This window comes from Rhamphochromis sp. 'chilingali', assembly GCF_963969265.1.
Source record: "Rhamphochromis sp. 'chilingali' genome assembly, chromosome: 20".
NCBI lineage: Eukaryota > Metazoa > Chordata > Actinopteri > Cichliformes > Cichlidae > Rhamphochromis > Rhamphochromis sp. 'chilingali'.
Window position 1 is genome coordinate 8,713,474 of NC_137947.1, and position 16,537 is coordinate 8,730,010.

At 43.1% G+C, this 16,537-nt stretch overlaps 1 protein-coding gene across 1 annotated transcript in view; it reads left to right on the forward strand.

Moving 5' to 3' along the window:
- Nucleotides 1-11,875, forward strand: part of wdr11 (WD repeat domain 11) — a 65,429-nt gene extending 53,554 nt beyond the window's left edge. The window contains exons 23-29 of the mRNA XM_080868682.1: nucleotides 1,029-1,218; nucleotides 3,883-3,978; nucleotides 4,525-4,690; nucleotides 4,961-5,058; nucleotides 7,597-7,742; nucleotides 8,213-8,292; nucleotides 9,740-11,875. Coding sequence (XP_080724808.1) covers nucleotides 1,029-1,218; nucleotides 3,883-3,978; nucleotides 4,525-4,690; nucleotides 4,961-5,058; nucleotides 7,597-7,742; nucleotides 8,213-8,292; nucleotides 9,740-9,942 — 979 coding nt within the window. The 3' untranslated portion in view covers nucleotides 9,943-11,875. The remainder of the gene's footprint in view (nucleotides 1-1,028; nucleotides 1,219-3,882; nucleotides 3,979-4,524; nucleotides 4,691-4,960; nucleotides 5,059-7,596; nucleotides 7,743-8,212; nucleotides 8,293-9,739) is intronic.
- Nucleotides 11,876-16,537: the final 4,662 nt, after the last annotated feature.

Sequence of the window (16,537 nt, forward strand, 5' to 3'; positions counted from 1 at the left end):
CCATGCTGCAGAGTCAATTGTCAGTCTGGTTTCAGTGATCACAGATTTTTTTAATTTGACTGTCAGTGATGTATTGGCTTGTGCTACATTGAGTTTTTACCTTTTGCAGGAAGGTTTTTGTTTCCTTTCTCCTCCAAAAGCTGTTTTTTAAGAAAGTTTTTGCTTTTTTGTTGCTTTGAATAGTAGAGGAAATACTGTACTCGTCAACAGAGAAATGAGGCTGCTATTGAGAGCTTTGCTATTACACAAGGCTGGGCTCATTTTTCTACTATATTGTAAAGTGATGTTTTAGCAGGGATTTCTAGTTATTTGTGGAGGAAAATAATTATAAACATGTAACTACTTAATTTAGAACAAATTGGAAAGATGAGCCAGAAGGTGTAAAATTATCAAGCAAAGCAAATTATTTTGTTTTTGAAACATTTAAATTAACTGCCAAAGAGCATATACTTGCTGTAACTGTAAAGTGTAGTTCTGAAGCACCACAAAAAAAGTATGAGACTTGTGCTTGTGTCAGCAACTCTCATCTCATCTCTGCTTCAGCCTTCATTTCCCTCGAGCATCTGACAAATCTAGAGCAGCCAGTATGAAAAGAAAGGCAATATCATATCATCCCACCCCTGTTTGCATCCTGTTATTAATGCCATGATTTACCAGGAAAGTCTAAAAGATCATTTTTGTTCCTTGAACACCCTGGCTGCACTCTCAGTGAGAGCTCACGATTATGTCTCTACATCTGGCTGTCTCAAGTTTCCATGCCATTGTTAATGTCATAAGGTAACCTAGCAACAGCTATGTGTCTGTGCCGATATGTTAAAGGAGGCTGAGGAAAGTAAAGCAGGAGGAGGAGGGGGAGAGCTCACTTACAGACAAAGCGTAGGCTGGATGATGGAGGAACTGTGGTCATTAATGAGCAAACGAGTAGGGAAACCAGGTGCCATGATGATTCAGGCTGCAGAATCTGACTAGTCCAGAGACAAACACTGAACTCAGGTGATGCGTTTTTGTTTTTCTGTGGCAAACTGCAGGCTGTTCGGGGACGAGTCAGACCTTCACTTCTGGACGGTGGCATCCCACTACATCCAGTCATTTGCACAGGCTCGTCAGCTAACTGTGTCCGCTGCAGAGGGTCAGGCCCAAAGCGAAGGAGTCCAACCGTCACCTCAGAGCCACCTGGACATCTGCCACGATGTCTTGTGTGAAACCTCTTATTTCCAGGTCAGTATAATAAGAGAAAATGGAGAAAGTGTTTACCTGTGTTTGGTGCTGTCTCTTTGGTGAGCAGAGAAAGTAAAGACAGATAAGTTTCAGCCAACATTGGAAAAAAAAAAAATCCCCCCAGGAGTCATCCCAAAGACAGTCGATGTCCTCAAGCCAGACTATGCACAAACAAACACAGACGGCCTGTCCCTTATCGTCCACGGTGTCAATATCACCTCGGTCAAACAGTGCATTCTGTTACTAATGACGCTGTGGATCTACTCTCGCCCACATTTTTAAGCCTTTAAGGTCAACTCCATGCCTTCCTCTCCTCTGAGTGATTCAAGCCCTTATTGATGCCCTCTTAAAAATGTCTAATTTGTTTGTGCAGTCTGATTGCGTAGCATCCTGCTGAAGACATTCTTGCATCAGCATCCAAGGTCTTTATAAATATGACTCTTCTCTTTTCATCTTCAGTTAACAGACTAGTTAGACGTGTTTCAGCACACTGAGCAACATTTTTCAAATGTCTCCATCGTTTTCCTATTTTGTATCTGTGAACTGACTTAATTTCTAGATGGATTTTTGGATTTTTTTTTTTTTTGGCTGCTGTACCGTTTTTTTTTCCCCCCACTGTGCCAACCTCCGTGTACCCGAGAAAGTAAAATGAGGAAAAAACCTTTTCCATTTTTGATAAAAGACGATTTAGCCAGTTGAAAACAGTGCCCCAGACCTTTCAGTTCAAGGTTTTAAGTAGCAACAAGCAAATGTACTGTCTAATTTCACTCAGTATAGTTCCAATTAAAAAGTCTTAACATCTTTTTCTAATGGATTATGCACCATTCCGTTTTTGTGAAAGTTGTGCTGCTTGCTAATGAGGGGCCATGCAGTGATCACAAAGTTAGGACTTTCAAAGAGCTACCAAGACAGTGTGCAGCAGCATTTGGCTCCTGTTGTCATAAAACGACTTCAGTGGCAGCAGCCTGCATGTAATTACTAATATCCCGGACTCCAGTACAGAGCACACAGCTCTGAAATTACTAAACTCATTTGGTATCTCCGCAAGGAAGTATACCCACAGCTATGAATTGCAGAAGAATTCATCAAAATAAAGCGAAGCCAAAAAAAGAAGCCTCTGTTGTAGATGTAGACGCAATAAATGTGTGCACGTAGCCATTCTTATAAAGAAATCTACTATGCTGCTATCTCTCCCGAAAATTGATGACTCAGTCTTTTGTCCATCAGCTGCTGTTTTTCTTTTTCTTGCCTATCTTTTGCTCATTGAACAGAGTGCAGTCAGTACATACAATCACACAATCTCGATGCCTGCAGTGAGTATAGCAGATTGAGCCCACGCGAAACCAACCTGAAGAATTTCTTTTAACATGCCTGTTGAGACATGCATGGGACGCCCTGCCCTCCTTAAATAATATATCAGATCCAACGCCACCTTCACTGAACCCCCAGGGTAGTGAAGACCTGAACGTCTATCCTTCCCCCAGGGAGACAATTTTTGACTGAGTCGGGGAAGCCACGGAGACATTTTCACCAACACATCAGTGATTTTTCTCCATGTCCTCCAGCTCCCTTTGTGTCAGTACAGTCAGTATTACACATCATTATGGGGATATAGCATCACGCCCCAAGACTCCCACAGAGCTGACATGGCCTTGAAACAGCAGCTGCAGTGATGACAGCTGCATCATTTTCCCACTGACAGGACTGTTTGAGTGACTTTCTGAGCCATAGAGTGTAGGTAAAAATAAAAAAAAGTCACGAAGTCATGTTTGGCGAACCTAAGATAGCATGCTGTATCTCTTCCACAGAGATGACCCTTAAAGTCCCCAAGAAGTGACCACATACTGATGGATGCGTCCACACAAGGCAGTTAGAAAGACATCATTTTGTGGAAACCTTTTGTTTCTATCACTGCGTGATCAGTGAACAAAGAACTAGTCTTGTTTACTTCCCACATACAGTTAGCATGATGCATTAACTGGACGTGGGAAGCTGGCATCTGGTGAAGACTGCTCATTCAGCCTTTGTTCCACAGATGGAAGAGGTGTCACCGTCCACTCAAAGACATGAAGAAGGCAGCTCTAAACTTCTCCATACATTACATGGTGGAGGTGCACATGAGAATAAAAATGTCAGACTTTGAGCAGGCTTTAACCTGCCTCATCCCGGTACAAAGTCGGCGTGATCTCACCCATGTGAGAATGGAGCAGGTCAAGTTGAATTCACAGTAGTGGGCGAGTGGATGGTGCGTTGTGTTTCCTGTGTGGTCTTGTCCAGGAGCACCTTAACCTAAACCAAACAGAGTATTTCTTCCACTGACTTCATCTTTGAAGTGAAGTATCTGACAGGGAAAAAATGAGATCTCCTGTCACCAAGAATTGGGAAACAGAGACTTAATAATGAAATACAGTACAGGGAGCACTGACACCCAAGAAACTTGTGAAGTTTTTAAAGACATTATAATTATACTCTCCATCTCTGGTATATGTATTCATGTAATCCATCACTTTCTCCCTATATTAATGCATGCGTACTAACTCATATCCTCTCTGTCTCTCTCTGACACAAAGTTTAATGGATTTCTGGAAGCACTTGTTACACAAAGCAAAAACTTATTCCTACTACTCCTTAAGTTGTTGCTCCTTGTGTTTTTCTTTTTAACAGAAGTTCCAGCTGGATCGAGTTCACCTGCAGGAAGTAAAGCGCTCCAGTTATGAACACACTAAGAAATGCGCTGACCAGCTCCTCCTTCTGGGTCAGGTAAGTATGACACCACCTACACAGTTAAAGTGCATCTGCATGGAGACTATAGCTGTGAGTTGTCATGTGGCATAACTGGTAGACTATGCACCACACTTTCCATTGCAAACCACACAAATCTACACCTCCTTAGCTGTGCATACATGCAAGCTAAAATGTCATAGTCATAAATAGTTCATATCGCAGTGAAGAAAATCAGCGCTGCTCCTGTCCTCCCTAGCTTCACAGCCTGCGGGGACTGACATCACCTCTTTCACCTCTCAATGTCACCACTCTCCTTCTAATCACAAGCTGCAATCAGCCGGCTGTTTGCTGGAGGTGCAGTTATCCAGCAGGCAGACAGGCAGAGGCCGGTCGGTGCTGACCCCAGCACGAGCTCCAGCCTTCATCTACACCAGATGAAAAGCATGATAATAAACATAATTTCCCCTCGCAGCTCTGTCTTGTTCAGCTCGTGCACAGTGGTTACCTATCAGAGCCACTAATGCCTTGTTTCTCTCTGCTGCCACGGTAATTACGCTCTCATCTCTTTGTTGTTGCTCTCAGACGGACCGGGCGGTGCAATTACTGTTGGAGACGAGCGCAGACAACCCCAGCTACTACTGTGATTCACTCAAGGCCTGCCTAGTGACCACCATCACCTCTTCAGGCCCCTCGCAGTCTACAATCAAGCTAGTGGCCACCAATATGATAGCTAATGGCAAGCTTGCAGGTAGTGTTCCTCTATATCTGATACCAGAAAGAACATTTTTATTTGTATAGCATACACCTGGGATCTTTTTATTTTTAATTTAAATTGGAAAGATTTATATTGGAATCAATCAATAAATCAAATAATGCTTATCTTATCAATTTGGCTAATAGCAGCATTGTGTAATGAAACCATTCTGCTGCTTTCAGGGCCAAGTTGGCCACCTTTGGTACTGATAGCTATGATGTCTCACACGTGTGTATGACTTGTCAATCTTCTGCTGTTTATCAGAGGGAGTTCAGCTGTTGTGTTTGATTGACAAGGCAGCAGATGCTTGCCGCTACTTGCAGACCTACGGGGAGTGGAACCGAGCCGCATGGCTGGCTAAGGTAACTCAGCATGACGGGATCCATCAGCAGGATGAAGATCAGATACTGAGTAATGTTTGGATAGTGTAAATCTGTGGGCATGTGAGTTGTGGATGTGTGACGCTTATGGCGCCACGATTTATTCTCTGAAGTTTGTTTTCCTGTTAGCTGTTGCACATCAGGGAACTCTCGTAGTGGTCACATATTTATGCTCCCCTAGACTTTTATACAAACATAGACTGTGTGCACAGTTATTAGGCAAACATTTTGACCTTATCGTTGTTTTTATGCATATTTTCCAGCTATAAGCTTTATAAACTTGAATGACTTATTGGATTGAAGCATATCAGGTGATGTGTGTAATGAAGGAGGGTCTGGTCTAAGGAGATCAGCAATCTATATCAGCTTCTTTTCCTCGTGCAAAATGGGCACAAAAAGATATTTAACTGACTTTGAAGGGCAAAACTTATTTTTAAAATAATCTTTCAAGGAGATGCAGAAATTGTTACAATATTAGGGCATGATGACAGAACTAAACTTATTGTTGTAAATAGTCAACACGCAGACAAGATACGTGTTGAGGGAAAAAAGAGTCAAATTAACTGCCAAAGATTTGAGAAGACTCAGACATAAAGCTGTTAGGAATCCCTTATTCTGCAGCGCTGCCATATTCTAGAAGGCAGCCTACCTGCAGTGCAAGGTGTTCAGTGCTCAGAGACACAGCCACAGGCTGAACCCGACCACCAATGAACAAGACACATAAATTAATACCTCAGTACTGTGCCAGAAAATATCTAAAGATCAGATGGAAGGGACTGTTGTCAGGCCACACAGACGGGCCTTTGGATGGATCGGTAACCGGCTCTAGGCAAGGCAAGTTTATTTATATAGCACAATTCAACAACAAAGTGCTTTACAGAGACATTAAAAAAACAAAGACAATGAAAAGCATGATTTAAGTTTGATTAAAATTTGAAATTTGAAATTTAAGCTTAAAAGTGTGGATTTGGTGCTTTATTCAAATGCAGCTGAGAACAGGTGAGTCTTCAACCTGGATTTAAATAAGCTGAGTGTTTCAGCTGGTCTGAGGCTTTCTGGGAGTTTGTTCCAGATATATGGAGCATAAAAGCTGAATGCAGCTTCTCCGTGTCTGGTTCTGACTCTGGGAACTGATAAAATACCGGATCCAGATGACCTGAGGGATCTGGAAGGTTGATACTGGGTCAGGAGGTCACTGATGTATTTTGGTCCTAAACCATTCAGAGCTTTATAGACCAGCATCAGAACTTTAAAGTCTATCCTCTGACGGACAGGCAGCCAGTGTAAAGACCTCAGAGCTGGACTGATGTGGTCCACTTTTTTGGTCTTAGTGAGGACTCGAGCAGCAGAGTTCTGAATGAGCTGTAGTTGTCTGACTGATTTTTTTTAAAGATGCTGTTACAGTAATCAAGCCTGCTAAAGATGAATGCATGGACTAGTTTTTCCAGGTCCTGTTGAGACATCAGATCTTTTATCCTTGATATATTCTTGAGGTGAAAGTAAGCTGATTTTGTTATTGTCTTAATGTGTTTTTCTAAGTGTAGGGCTGCATCCATCACTACACCCAAATTTCTCGCCTGGTTTGTGGTTTTTAGGTGTATAGATTGAAGTTCTCTGGTGACCTGTAATCGTTTTCCTTTGGCACCAAAGACTATTATCTCAGTTTTGTTTTTGTTTAGCTGGAGAAAATTGTGGCACAACCAGTCATTAATTTCCTCAGTGCATTTACCAAGAGCCTGTACAGGGCCACGGTCTCCTGGTGACATTGTGATATATATTTGTGTGTCATCTGCATAGCTATGATAGTTTATTTTGTTGTTCTTTATAATCTGTGCCAATGGGAGCATGTAAATGTTAAACAGAAGGGGTCCCAAGATGGAACCTTGGGGAACTCCACATGTGATACTTGTCTGCTCAGATGTGAAGTTACCTATTGATACAAAGTATTTCCTGTTTTCTAAGTATGTTTTGAACCAGTTTAGTACAGTTCCTGAAAAACCTGCCCAGTTTTCCCGTCGTTTGAGTAATATGTTGTGGTCAACTGTATCAAATGCTGCACTGAGATCCAGCAAAACTAAGACTGACATTTTTCCACTGTCTGTATTCAGACATATGTCATTAAATACTCTAAACTCCACTTTGAAGCAGACATCAGGTGGGGCTGGAGGTAGGGTACTGATATGAGCTGGTATTATTAAAGATGAGCTAATGTATCGTTTCGGGTTGAAGATAGCCTCAAACTCAACTCCCAAACAGACTGCTAGTTTTTAGAAGACACTTTCTTGAAGCAGCATACAGGAAAAGGTCTGCGTCTTTTCAGAAGATCCTGATTTTTATACAGGACAATTCTCACATATATCATCAACATTTTGGATTTACCAAGAGTGCTGTAGTTGTTCACTACTAAAATTTATATTTTGTTGACTAATAATTGTGCACGCAGTGTGTTTTAGCAGAAGAGTGACAAACCTCCAACTAAGAACAATAATTCATGCCTTTGCGTATCGCGTTTGCTTCCAGGTGCGTCTGAACCCAGCAGAGAGCGCAGATGTGCTGAAGCGCTGGGCAGAACACCTCTGCTCCCCACAGGTCAACCATAAATCCAAAGCCATTCTGGTGCTGCTTTCACTGGGCTGCTTTTACAAAGTAGGAGAGATGCTCCACAGGTAGGAACAAGCTATAGATTCAGAAATGGGAAGATAAGACTCTTGTAATTATCCCCTGTAATAAAATACATGGATGTATAAATATGTTATCTCACTTTTTCTTCTCGAAAATGAGATTCCCTTTCTTGCACTAAAGTTTTTTGTTCTAAGACGTTGCATTTTCACAGTCCTTTTCGTCCTGATTACACTGAAGGACAAACCACAGTGTAGGGTGTGGGCTGTACCTGTGTCTCTTACCTCAGCATCGATCTCCTCTGAGAATACCGGTCCCCCCTCCTTAACAGCTCATGCTCCGAGATGCTTCTGGCAGCAAAAAGCTCTCAGAGAGAATTAGAGAGACATGAGGACGACAAGGTTGATGTATTCTGTAGGAACACAGGCATCAAGGCAGGGACGATGCTGGTTTCTGATGGTCCCTCTCACCTCCTTCTCTCTGTATCTTTCTTTTCTTCCTTCCATCTCCCGGACAGCATGAGACACTTTGATCGTGCCGCCCTCTTCATCGAAGCCTGTCTGAAGTATGGGGTGATGGAGGCCAACGACTCGTCCAATATCCTTTTTGAAAACCCATTATTGTTACACGTTACAAGTATGCACCTGATAGTAGGCAGCTTCACAGTGAAGGTCAATTTAGATGCTCTGCAGAGCACATCAAGCTCTATTTCACACTTTCCCATTAGCCAGTAACACACTGTGATCACAGAGAACAGTTGGAAAACTTTTTCAACCTAAACTTTGAAAGCTTATTGTATATCACCATCTATGGGCACAGTTTTGGCACATACTTCTTATCTGTAAGATTTAAATATATTTACCATCTAACTCAAGTAGTATGGTATCCTGTAGTGTTCCCCTGCTCCTCTGTGACTCAACTGAGATAACCTGTAACCCTTAACAAGAATTTATGTCTACATCTGTCCTACCAAACCCTTCTTTTTATCAGCCACATTTTTAATGCGCACAGTGCTGCACAATCTCTATTTTATCTAATACACGCTGAGTATGTTGTGAGAGAAGAAAAAGAATCTGACATTCACCTAAAAGCAATATTTCATCTAGAAATCTCTGCTGTGTAATAAGATATCTGTTTGTCTTGTCAAAGCTGTGTTTACTCTGTGTTTTAACCACAAAGCGAGTTATGATTCATGAGGACCAGATCAAGCCAGGCTCTCTTCGAGCGCAGGTTTTTGTTGGAGAAGTGACAATAACGTCAAACAGCTTTTTAGTAAAAATATCTCTATTTTTCAGACTTTGTGAGTACATGAGCCAACACTGCCTAGAAGTTAGGCCCACACAAAAGAGCAAGTGTGTGTGTGTGTTTGAGAGAGACCAATTAATCTTTGTAAATTTAGTAATCACATAAGCCAAATGTACAATGTGCAAGAGGGCGAATGCAGTCATCCTACTGTAGCTGAAATCAGTGCAGTGCACCAACCAATCTTCCTTTCAAGAAGCTTAGATCTTATTTTTGGTCTAAAAAAACATTTTGAGCAGGGAAACACAAACGGTAGTAAAAAAGGTAACCATAGAAACCCTCAGCTCCATCCTTTCTATCACCCTGATGCTGGCAGGTCCTTAGGATGTCAGGAAACCACATAAGCAGCAGATGGACCACCCTGAGCCTTTTTCTGCCAGGGGTTAAAAGGGAGTTTTTCCTTCCCACTGTCGCCAAGTGCATGCTCACACAGGGTGGTCTGCTTTGGACTGGTTCTTATATATAGCTTTTGTACTCCACATGAGCACTCAAAGTGTCTTTAAATGTAATGCACACTTTGCACTGGCAGGAAGCTAACAGTATCACTGAGCTGAGCGCCTGCATTTATTGTGTTATTCTCTAGTTAAACGCTTTTGTTTTATTTGTTACCTTTTTGGATTTGGTTCAGTGATATAATTAGACCAACACTTGATTAATCTTTCTTGAACTTCTATAGATGAGATGCCAGTATGTAAAAGTTTCAAGTCGCTCTGCTGTGGCATCTCCTTAACTCACTATGCACATAAACTTATCGAAGCTGCATTTCTGGAATACGCGCGGCTGCTGCGCACGCTGGGCCTGCGGGAGGGTGCTGCTCTGTGGGCGTCGCGGGCTGGCAGCGCTGGGGAGCAGCTGATGGAGGAGCTTTTTCAAGGAGAGGGAGGTATACCGGAAGCCATTCTCGGCGAAGAGGTCGTCGAGCTGGGCCTGGAGAGCAAAGAGTGACCTCGAAGACGGAAGATTGAGAAGACGACGGACAGCCCGCTCTTTGGTGTTTATCGAGAGTTAGCCGTTCAGTCTAACTTCAGTTAGTTAACAGTTCAAAGCATCCAGGAGCATTATGATCGTCATCATGATCGTCATCTTCACATCAATATGAGGAGTTTAATTTGATGTTGAGTCAGTGGGTTTGTCTGTGACAGTAATCAGACTGAAATGTCGTCATGTTTGGTGAGACCATTGTGTCTGTGCTCTGTCTGTATGTATCAGCCCCAAAAGAAACACTTCCCTTGTTTACCTTTATCCCCCAAAAATCTGTATATGTTTTGGTAGATTGATTGATAAATTCAAAGGATTTTTTCTTTTTTACAGTTTACTTGTTAAGCCTTATTTTCCGTGCCTGTATTAATTTCCGAGAACTGCTGTAGCTCTGCATGTTCAATTTGCCTTTAGTTTGCTGAAATTGAAAGTGGCAGAATTCATTTATTCTCCAAGTTACAGGTTCTCTATTCCTGTTTGAAAAATGCAAATCATTTGAAAGTGTCATTAAAGTGACAGTCCATTTTCAAATGACGTGACACATTCCCAATTGTTTTGTTTGTTTTGCATTTGATATAACCAAAAAGCTGCATAATTTTGATTGAAAACTTGCCTGACTGTCTTGGAAATGTACAGTAATGTTGCTGTAGACAGGCACACAGCACACTGGGGGAGGGGTTTCTGCAGCAGGTGGTGGTGCTTTATAAGTAATTGACCAAAGCCTGCTGCTGCTCTTGCTGCACGCGCCTCTGCAGCTGTAATAGTTGGATGGCAGTAAAATTGCACAGCCAGCCCACCCTGCACTTATTAGACACTTATTAGTATATTATCTCCCTTGATGCCAAGGACAGAGGAGTCTGACCGCAGCCACCTGAGGGATTGAGCACCATTTAATTAGAGTGTGCAGAGGGTTGTTTGTTAATCCAATCCAATAATCCAAATGGATTTTTAAAATCTTTTCTATTTTTAACGGAGAATTGTGAGGATACGTTGCAACATGTGTACTTTGATGTTTGTGTAGTGAAGTTGTTCTCTAGTGTGTATGTGTGTCACAAGAAGAGCTGTCAAAACTCCTTTTATTCAGACCTCTGGATCATTTACACAAATACTCTGTGCTGCTTCTGCTGTTGCTCATCACAATCACAGAACCCGACACACTGGCTGAGACGCCGCCAGCTTTCCTTTGCTTTGCTTTCACCTCGTTACATGGTAAAAATGTCCTGATCATAAAAAAACAAAACGAAATGTGCGCAACAATGCAAAGATTTTAGTGACTGTGTGTTTAATTTGCTTTATGTTCAGCAACTTCATCCACGGGACCTTGTAGTGCGTTACTGTGTTTCATAAACACGTCAGTGCCGTTTTCTCTCCTGTGTTACAGTAAACCCCAGGCTGTGTCACTATGGCAACCCAGTCCTATTTTAGGGGGGGGGGACTGCATGTTTTTCCTGTATATCAATTTTCACACGGCCTCCCCATAACATGCTGTAGGATCCCGTAGAGTCGCACAATCCAACAGACAACGTTATGATGTAGCTGACCCGAAGCTGTGTCATCTTCTTCCAGTCGTAAAGGTATTGTGGAAGCAGCGTGTACTGTACTGCCCATTTGTGATCGGGCACTGGTTTGATTAACACTTGCTGCTTTTCTTTATATGTAGATGAACTCAACAAAATAAAATAGTTGAAAATTGAGGCATGTAGATGGGAGACGTGCCTTTAGCAGTATATTTTGTAAGAAATGATTGTAATGGTGTCAAAGTTTAGTGGCCCCTCTCCTCTCCCTCATTGTTCTTTGATCACGGTTTACACGGTGACCCTAATGCTTTAAGTTATATAGATATTGCAAGAGAATAGAAATGTATGTGTGTATATATATATATGGATGGCAATAAATCGATATTAACTTCCATGTTTTCTGTGTGTTGCTACAGATCTGAAGACACAAGAGGGCGCTTTAATCCCTCAGGAGGCAGGGTGACTGGTTTCTGTAGAGATCCATTATAGCCAGTGTTCCTTTTAATTTTCCTCGTTTAATTTCAACCCAGGTAGATTGAATTTGAGCGTTCGTTCATTCATCAAGCTGTCCTAAAAGTTAATTAGTTCCTGTTTCAGCCACTTCCGCGATTAATTACTCCCTTTCTGCTCACAAGGAGGGCCAACAGCTGGCTTCAGCTCTGTGTCCAGGTCTAACCGTTTTCACTCTTTTCTTCGTCGCAGATTTATTCATTGACGTGTATTCTGCTTTTTCTCTCTGTCCTGCACACAGCCCAGAACACAAAGGGAAGAAAAACAGTCTGGAACAGAGGGGCCACACAAGCGCCTTGGTTGTGCTCCTTTTAATGGCCTAATGAATAACTGCCGGAGAGCCGATCCAGCCGTTACAGCCAGGTCATCAGTATGCGGGGCCTCGCAGCAGCTTTTCTTTGCTGTTCCACTGCTTTCTACATAGGCTGCCACCCCAGCTTACCCCAAACTCCCAGTTTCCACTTTACATGCTCTCCCTCACTCTTCTTTCACCAGAATAAACTCATGCCAACTCATGTTCTTGCTGCTCCCCATCTCCACTAATTTCCTGAAAGACTTGTTTCCGTCTGCTGCTTAGCTTTCACCTCTTGGATCCCCATTTTCCTCTAAATAAAATTCAAAGCCGTTTCAGCTGACACAATATTAAGGGGTTGTTAGCAACCGGAGCCGTGAGGAGCACTGGAAATTACCCGCCTCCACTGTTTTACGCACATACTGCAAGAATTAGCAGCCAGCTACAGATCAATCATATGCAGCACTCTTGCTGTTCCTCATTTTCAATCATCTGTATAAGTAGCCACGGAACAGGGGCCTGTGTGTGCAGCAAGCAGAGAGGTAAAGCCAAGGCGGCACGGTGGGTGGATTGATATCGAAAGTATCGATAACAGCGCTATAGGATCGATACTTTGTTTTTATCTTCATTCCTCATTATGAAAGTTGTTACAATGTGACCCACTGGATTTCATTCAATCTCTGGCTCCAGTCTACATTCGTTTCCCTTCACTCCGTTGCTGGTGGGGGGTGTGGTTTAGGAGGTCCCCAACCCCTGGGCCATGGACCGGTATGGTCCACGAGAGTTGAGGCTCGGGTGAGAAATTCATGGTTTTCAGGATTTTTGTCGGTTTTTAGCTTTTTTTTAAAAATCATTTTTATTGTTAATTGTTTATTGTTATCCTGACAGATAGCTTTATCTAGGATGGGCAAGTCCAAGCTCGCTTGTATCCCTTACTCCTCCTTCATTTGTGTGAGATGTTTTGAGATTTTCCCCTCACTCTCCCTCATCCCCGTTCCTCGCTGAGGGTTACCACTGAGTTCATTCCTCATTTTCTGTGTAATTATCCTTTCTTCCATTGTTTTCTTAACCTCCCCCAGACATTTCTGAGCATTCTTCAGGCAGCTCACACCCCAGGTAGTGGAATAATTTGGGGTTTGAGTGGCTGCCGCATTTATGAGGATAATTATTTTTATGGGCATGATTATTTCTTTTTCAGTGATGTCCTTTTAACCTTTCCACAAAATGCCAGCTTTCCGGGACGCTGACTTGAATACTAAAGCCCACTCTACATCAATGCCCACTTTTCTTGCCTTTCGCCTCACTGTTTTTTTGTGATCCCACTCCACTCCTTGGGAAACCCGAGCTATACATGTAAAGGTCATATCTGTTTCTCTCAAACAATCTGCCTCCCCTCCCTCTCACATCACCTCTCATCGCCCACATCTGGGGGTATCACCTGGCGTGGAATGAACCCACAGGCTCGATCTCATCTGAGTTTCTTTCCTGGTAAGGAGGCGGCTTCCCTCCCTCCCTCCTTTCAGTCGCTGCTATTGGTCGAGTTCACTGTTCACCCTCTGTTTGCGGGCTCTGACTGGCTTTGGAGCAGTGCTGGGGGCTCTGCTTAGGAGGCTCCAGGTGATGTTTATGTTGCAAGTCTTCAGGCCCCATGCTTTATCTGATTCCATTTGAATGAATCCCACAGTGCTCAGCAGACCATGTCCTCACCTCAACACAGCACCACACTCTCCCATTTAAGAAAAAGGGCATGAATGAGACAGTAAAAGAAAAAAAAAGTGGGGACAAGGGGGCCAGGCAGGAGCAGCAGAGGGGAACCACAGGAACTCTGGAGCATTACCACATGATGACAAACTCTTATCGCATCCCGGTAATGACTTGTGGACGGGGTAATCTTTTTTAAAAAGCTCCCCTTATCTCTAAAGCAGCTCTTTTGTGGCTTCCATGTGTGCAGGTTGTGGTCGGGGACTGTTATTTACAAAAAAAAAGAAGAAAGCGGTCTCTGAGCGCATTGTGTCGGGAGCGTGAAGCCACTTCTGCCGATCGCGGCAGTGCGATCTGCATCCGCCAAAGATACTTTTGAATAATCGGGATTAGTAGTTTCAGAAAGAGGTGCGTGATTTCAACTTGCATTGACGTACCTATTGTGCCAGGGTGGGGAAATTTCCAAACTGGGAATAGCAGGTTCATGTAATGATATTAATACCAAATATAATAGGAAATCCACACTGCTCTGTCAACAAGCCAGACAGACACAGTTGAAAGATCTCTTCCCCCACTGTTGTTGACAAAGCTTAAACCACATCCAGACCCTTTGTGACTGCATTTCTGTGTTTTTATGAGAGAAAAAAGGGCAAATAGACACTGGCTGCGGAGTAAATTCCTGGCAAGTGAACAATAAGGTGGTGAGACATCAAGAAAGAAGAGGCTTAAAGGAACAATTAACCAAACTGTATGTATATAAGGACGAGACAAAGTTAAGCCTGGACTATTGTATGCATTTAAATGTCTCGAAGAACACTATAAATCCACACTACCCCTCTGCTTGACCCCAAAATGTGCGTGTAGGTGCTCTTAATGTGTTTATTTGAGGGTCATGGGGTAAAAGAGATGCCGCAGATGCCCTAGCTACAGTGAGGCCCTCGCTGGGCTAATTGCCACTGTCGTTTGAGAGATTAGAGCTGGAGAAGGCAGGGACGATTATGAAGGAAATGGCCTCTTATAAGCTGCTGTGCACGAGGCCAGCCCGACTCAGGAGTGGGGAGTATTCCCTTTCACCGGCTTACAGTGGGAGCCAGGAGAGGATGTAAAGGATACCTGCGCCGCACTCGACCCATTTCCTAGTTGCATATGTGCATGTATGTGTGTTTATATGAGCATGAACTTGTGCTCAGTTTAAGAAAGTACAAGAGTGCTCCCTATTTAGCCCGCGTGGCCTCTTTCCTGTGAGTGCACAGGGGCAATGCTGCTGTGTTTGGGTCTCTTGCTGAGCTGCGTGTTTTTATTTCTACCCAAGCGTAGTATATGCGTTTCCTCTTCGTGTAGTCTAAGCAGACACACTGGGCCCTGTGTCTGCCAGAGTGGAACTGTGGGGGTCGCTGGAGGGGTGGGCTGTTTTGCTGCGACCCGTGCAGTCTTTCACTCCTGGGGATAAGCACGTGCTACGCTGCCAAAAGAGAACCAGGTCCAGGCTCGATTTTTCGCCCCCATGGATTTAAAAGGAAAACATCCGCCGTTCCTTTAAGTTGGGCTGGTAATCAAAAATGGAAAAGTCATATCTACAGTGTGGAGTGCAAAGCCTTTGTTTTAAAGCTGCAGTTCCTGACTTTACTCAGATGGGGATAAGTACTCTTGACCCCTTATAGTCTACAACTGTCTGGTGTATGTAGTAGATTCAGCAAAGATAAGAGGATTAATAAGTCTGGTGATGGTCTCACAGTGTAATAAGTCACTTTCACCCTCCTCATCAACACATGTCTAACTGTTTCAGGCTGTAGTTGAAGTAAAATCACTCCCTGAGCATGTTACAGTTCATTCATGTTTTGAGCTAAGTGCTAAAGTAGTGTTGTTTGTCCATTAGATTGTGCCATAGTGTGCACATAACTTAATCCACTCCTGACACATCCACCCCACCCCAGGGACCCCTGAAATGGATAAGTGGAAGAAAACTGATGGATGGATGTTTACCATAATTCCACTAGGAGGCAGCAGAGGTCTGTGAAAAGTGAGCATCAGTGAGGCCCTTGTGCAATCTAAGTCCAGTTTTAGATTAGATGGATTTGATTCCCCAAATGCAGTTACCAAAAGTACTCTACATAAACAAGAAATGAGAAAAGCTTGGAGTTTAGAGGCCAAATGCATATATTCACTGTTATGTATTTGCCAGCAAGTTATTCCACAGCATCATCCCCTTTAATTAAAATGCACCAGTGTTTATTTCAACACATTATTTAGTCCTTCAAGTGTCGTCCACATATGTGATATAGTTTTCTGTTTTTGAAAGGAAAAAAATAGTCCCTTCACGGCATCTGAAGCAGCAGGATGAGGTGCGGGTTAATAAGTTGTGCAAGTAGAACGAGGCAAAGAAAAGTTGCAGGTCCGTTTCATAACAACCCACTGTGTTTGTGCATCGTGGCGCCATGCCCCCCCACCCCCCCATATCAACAGAGAATCTAACACTAGTGCTGCTGCATGTTCGCTTATCTGGGAATGAACACAGCAGCTATTCCATGCAGAAATCCCTCTC